General features: G+C 32.8%; 1 protein-coding gene across 1 annotated transcript; it reads left to right on the forward strand.

Moving 5' to 3' along the window:
• The first annotated feature begins 542 nt into the window (after positions 1 to 542).
• On the forward strand, positions 543 to 3,236 carry LOC104889782 (UDP-glucuronate 4-epimerase 6). Its single transcript, XM_010675087.4, has 2 exons — positions 543 to 1,214; positions 1,756 to 3,236. Exons 1-2 carry the CDS (start codon positions 760 to 762, stop codon positions 2,648 to 2,650), a joined length of 1,350 nt encoding a protein of 449 aa, XP_010673389.2. The 5' UTR covers positions 543 to 759; the 3' UTR covers positions 2,651 to 3,236.
• The last annotated feature ends 3,093 nt before the right edge of the window (positions 3,237 to 6,329 follow it).

Raw genomic sequence — 6,329 nt, forward strand, 5'->3', positions numbered from 1 at the left:
CATATATATCTATTTTTCTTGTTTAATTCTCCCATTAGAACTCATTAAAAATGATAATCTATATTTAATTAATATTTGACTAGATTTTTCATGAAGAATTTTTTTTTCTAATCACTAACACTATCAAAAGACTAAAATAAAGAAAATCAACCATTTGAATTTTCCACAAGAGTTAGTTAAGTGTTATACTCCTACATAAACTCTCCAACTTAACAAACTAGTCCTACTTAAATACCATCATATCCCCTCAAAAAAAAAAAAATACCACAATTTTTTTTAACTATATAAGCTATATTAATTTCTACCTCTCTTATCAAGTAAAAGTAAAAGAAACCAATTAAAAGCATAAAAGCACACACTAATACAACTTTTTTTTTCTTACCAAAAAAAAAAAATTATATACTTTTTTTTTTTTTTTTTTTGCATTTAGTGGTCTCCACCCAACTTTCCTTCTTTCTCTCTCCTCTCATTTTTATATTTATTTTTTCATAATATAATTAAAATTATTCTCTCTCCTCACTTCCTTCTCTCCTTTATATTCTTCAACTCTTCCTCTCATTCACTCTTAGGCTCAATGATTCACCATTCTCATCTCAAATCTTGAACCCTTTTTTTTTTTCACAACAACAAAAAAATCAGTTTATTTTCTCTCAAATTCTCTGATCCCAAAACTAACTAATCATAAAAAGTATACAACATTATCTTATACTACAACAACTACTACTACAACTACAAGTCTACAACACAATAACAAAAACTATGGCATTATCTTCAGACCTTAGCAAGAGCACAAAACTAGAAAGGTACAACAGCTACCTACGTCGTGTTAACAATACTAAGCTCTTAGCAGCCTCGTCAAAGCTCTTATTTCGCGCAACGCTCCTCGTGGCACTGCTCCTCGTGTTCTTTTTTACGCTCAATTACCCTATTACGGGTAATGATGCGCAAAACAATGCATCTATTCATACTACGAGCAGGTTTTTTAGCTCGGGTTTTTATGGGTCTGGCGCAGCCTGGGAAAAACAGGTGCGCCAGTCCTCTACCCCGCGGCGCCCTAACGGGTTTTCTATACTCGTTACAGGCGCCGCAGGGTTTGTCGGTACCCATTGCTCCATCGCCCTCAAAAAAAGGGGCGATGGAGTATTGGGACTAGACAATTTTAACAGCTATTATGATCCGTCACTTAAAAGAGCCAGGCAAAAGTTACTGTCAAGGTAAATTTTATTCTTCAGCATCTTGTTTTCCTATATCCTACTTTTTGACATTCATTATTTACACTTTATTCTCGTGTTTTTGGCCTTGTAACCAATATAGGATAATATTTGTTGCATATAACAAGATTATTTGATACTAGTATAATTTGATATGAATCTTAGATCTTAGATTGGTAAAGCAATGGATTAACTACAATTGTCAAATTATTGTAGATCTTCAAAAAAAAAAAAAAAATTGAGAATAATTTTTATCCTACTCAATATTGGTTAAATTTAACTCAATTCTAGCTTGTTTATCACCTATTTAATTTGATTTGATTGATACTCGATCATACAAAAATAAAATTCAACGCAATAATGGCAACTGATGAAAATTCTAGAGATCATTAATATGTTACTAATTAATTACTAATAATATTTAGTAGTACGCAAACAAGCTGTTTTTTTTAAGAATATTTAGTGTATAGTTGTATATATATATAGATAATTATTATATTATGAATGGAATATAAGTATTAATTAAATGTTGGTTGAATTACAGACAGCAAATCTTTATAGTGGAAGCAGATCTAAATGACAACCCAATGTTGATGAAGTTGTTTGACATAGTCCCATTTACCCATGTGCTACATCTTGCGGCCCAAGCTGGTGTTCGTTATGCTATGCAAAACCCACAATCTTATATTCAATCCAACATTGCGGGCTTTGTTAACCTCTTAGAGGTAACCAAGGCGGCGGACCCGCAGCCCGCTATCGTTTGGGCTTCGTCGAGTTCTGTTTATGGGCTTAATAAGGATAATCCATTCTCGGAAACGGACCGGACGGACCAGCCCGCTAGTCTTTATGCGGCGACGAAAAAGGCTGGGGAGGAGATAGCCCATACTTATAATCATATTTATGGGCTTTCTTTAACTGGGCTTAGGTTTTTTACTGTTTATGGGCCGTGGGGTCGACCGGATATGGCCTACTTTTTTTTTACCAAGGATATTTTGCAAGGGAAGCCCATTAGTATTTACAAGACCCATGATGGGGAGGAGGTGCAACGTGATTTTACGTATATCGATGACATCGTTAAGGGTTGTGTTGGGGCGCTTGACACGGCGGAGAAGAGTACCGGGAGTGGGGGCAAGAAGCGAGGGCCGGCACAATTGAGGGTTTATAATTTGGGGAATACTAGCCCGGTACCGGTTGCAAGGCTAGTTTCTATATTGGAAGGATTGTTGAATGTGAAGGCTAAAAAACATTTGATCACAATGCCAAGGAATGGAGATGTGCCCTACACACATGCTAACGTTACCTTGGCCCGTAAAGATTTTGCATACAAGCCCACTACGGATTTGGCTACTGGGCTTAGGAAGTTCGTTAAGTGGTACGTTGGGTATTACGGGGTCCAACCATCCGTAAAAAAGGAAACCACCTCCAATGCAGCTAAATGATTATTCAAAAAAGAATAATCACCAACAACGTGATTAATATACTTCAACAGTTTATTACCAAGAACATGGGTACCTCTCTTTTTTTTTTTAATATAGATTTTTTAAATATAATTTATTTTTCCTTTTGCTTGGGGAAGAATGATGTTGTATCATAGATATAGAAACTTTTTAAGTGTTCATATTATATAATTATTATTTATAGGAAAAAGTTTGGGGACAGAAAAAAGGTGGGAGAAAGAGTGATAAGTGTAGAACATGGAGAGGTGAATAATGGAATTTGGATCCACAGAAAAGGAAAACAAATTGTAAAGCCCAGGTAGTATTCTTGGTGGAATATGATCTGCTCAAAAAGTGCAGCAGATGAAATTCAGAAATGTTTGGTTGAATATCAAAAGTCAATATGGAATTGTAACAGAAATGAAAGAAGTAATTTTATGACATCAAAGATGTTTCCTAATTGTTCTTTTACTGATTTTAGAATACAATGTTAGAAACAATTTTTTGTTATAGAATAAAGTTGTGTTCTTTTTACTTAAATTTGTATGAATTGTACTTATTACATCTAATTCGATCTTTTTAATCTTGATTTTATCTATCTATATTTTTTATCATTCCTGGTTATATTAGGTAGATGAAGAGAAGTCATGTTAAATGCATCTACATATATTTAAGTGTATCGGTATGTAGGACTTTTTTCTTACCCATTCTTCAATTGATAAGGCTTTTTACTTACACATTCTTCATTCGGGAGTATTCGTGTTTAACGTATTCACTTAGATTGACAAGAAACTTATTACCTTTATTTGAGTATATCTTATTTTTGACATTCAATTTTTTTTTGATAATTTGTCAATTTTATTAATCTCAAAGATTAAAAAGTCCATCCTTTGTCTTCATCACTACAAAGTAAGAGAAGAGGGGGATTGAGCATCACATTTATGAAATGTGAGACTCCTAGCTATGACACCTCTGACTTGATATTACAGCCATTTAGATAACACAGAACGCTATGGGATCCTTATAACCATGCGATGAATTCAGAATTTCTATGAAGTCCTTGTTTTGCAAAAGTGTTTGCTACGTGATTTGCACTTCGAACTTGATGAGTGATCGAAAGGGAAAGGAAGCGCTTTTTTGACATTCAATTTATTTCATTAACTGAAAGTTATACGATATCTATAATATAACCGGGAAAACTTTCTCTCTACAAAACTTCGATCATTTGAAGAGATTTGACACTTCTGCTAACCCGACCAAATTATCTTAAAGATCCCGAATGTTGACCATTTTCCCTTGTTTTGCCATAATCCAGCCTAGTACAACCAAAAAAAGCTCTCTTAGCTCGGGCTAACTCCTTTTCCGTTCCAAATGACTTTCTTTTCAGCTTAAAACTTGATTGAAACCACCTTTTAAACTTTAGCTGCTTTATCATACACATATACTCTTGAACAAATAATTATTACACTCACTTCACTTTAGAAGAGTACAAGACAATTCTGAAAAGAAAAAAAACATAAAAGAAGTAAAATGAAAGTATGTTGTCTTCGACATAAAACAATTGAATTGAATTGAACTGATTGCAACTGAATTGAACTGAACTGATTGTAACTGAATTGAATTAAATTACAATTAATAGAAATGACAATTAAAACTGAAATAAACTGAATCGCAATTGAACTGATTGCAATTGAACTGAATTGATTGCGACAGATGAGTTTGCACAATATTAATATTCCCGTGGGCCAATGGCTTCCTACGCGCAAAGAAAACAGTTGTTGCTTTGTTACCCTAATAATTGTTTCTTCTCATTTTCTAAGTATTTGGCCTTTCCAAAAGGGTCAATAGTTTTAGTCATGATTGGTAAACACAATTGCAGATTTTTGAGTGATTGGTAGATTAGTAAGCATAACTGGCTGTTAAGTGTTAGGCCATGGAGTACTTTTTATTGACATTTTGGTAGATGCATTTGGCCAGCAAGTCAAGGAGTAGGCTTGTCTTATTATATCACCGACAGATCTATATTAAGGTCCGATTGCATATCAAATTAAATTATTGTAAGTCTTAAGGTGTGGGACTAACCGACTAAGTAATGTTCTCGAAATACTCTCAAATCAGAATCAATCTTACTTTTTCTGGAATAATAATTCAGAGAGCATTATTTTTTTTTCTAAAATATATAATTTGTAATCTCTAAATAAGTATAGCGAGAGTTTCAAATAAGTAAACGAGTAAAAAAAAATATATATAAGTGGGAATGATAAAGCTTATAGTTGAGAGAGCATTAGTTGTTCTAAAATACTTTTTCTGTTTTTTGAAAATTCGAGTAGCTGAAGCTGAAACAGCTACTTTCGAAGTAACAGAAAGAAAAACAACGACTAGAGTGAGAGAGTCGGAGTCGAAAAGAGAATTCATCACTTTTTTCTCTCATTCAAAACCGTACATGAGAATTCATCTCGCACGGCTCCTAAGTGATAAAAGAAAGGAAATGAGTTTTTTTTTATTAACTTCCTCGCGTATGTATAAGACCGAATCCGTTAGATTTATAAAAAATATTTAACTTTTGGAGGAATCCTTCATAAGTGGTTGCGAAAGACACCATTTCTTTTTTACGTTTGCCGAGGCGCTTCTTGCAATGTCAATATCTCTAATTGCAGATGAGTAAAAAAACATAAAAATGATATTTTATTTTTCTTAAATAATGATGTGAGATAGCTTAACAAAGTTGGTTGATAAATAGGGCCAAAAACGAAATGGAGCAATTTATAAAAATAAAACGCAGAAGTATTAGATTTTGAAAAACCTATGATGGTCATAATAATTATTATATTGATTTTGGACCAACATTTTAAAACTTGAAATACTGTGGACCACTTGATTCCCATAGTCATCTTTATATATTACCTATAGTTTTCAATTAGATATAGTATTACCTTCTTTCTATCTATCTCATGAGAATTGGCAACCATTAGAATCACCTAAATATTTTTTGTTAATAAGTATTATCCGCGGAAAAAAAAAAACTCACATTAGTATAATCGAACTTGAATAAATTGATTATTACCACATTAAAGTGACATTATATTGTTGAGTTATAACTGATTAATCCTAAGACAAAAGATCTAGAAACCCAATGCTACTATCTCACAGTACATGGATGTTTTGAATAATTTGGAGTCGAGACTTCTATTAGCTTAATGTTTTGTAATATACTTAAGCATCATAATGTATAACAAAGGATGTTTTGGCGTAGTAGTTGAGATTGACGTGATGTGAACGATAGGTCACAAGTTCAAATCCCCTCCCCTCTCCTTCTTTATACTTTATATTGCCTTCGTGGCTCGTACGGATAAAAAAAAACATTATAATGTATAGGAAAAATTGTTAGAAACTACCTATTAAAAAACACTTTTTAAAAAAAAACTACCTTATATCATGTTTATTTTACAAAACTACCTTATAAGTGGAAAAACTTTAAAAAGCACTACCAAATTCAGAATTTACTAACCATGGTTAACTATTTCCTCAAATTATCACTTTAATATAAGATTACTAAAATACCCCTTAAATTACCCCAACCCCTCTTTGTTAATTTTCCTCACAACAGCGTTTAACTATTGAATACCCCCTTAAAAGCACTACCAAATTCAGAATTTACTAACCATGGTTAACTATTTCCTCC

This window comes from Beta vulgaris, chromosome 3 (assembly GCF_026745355.1).
Source record: "Beta vulgaris subsp. vulgaris cultivar EL10 chromosome 3, EL10.2, whole genome shotgun sequence".
Taxonomy (NCBI): Eukaryota; Viridiplantae; Streptophyta; class Magnoliopsida; order Caryophyllales; family Amaranthaceae; genus Beta; species Beta vulgaris.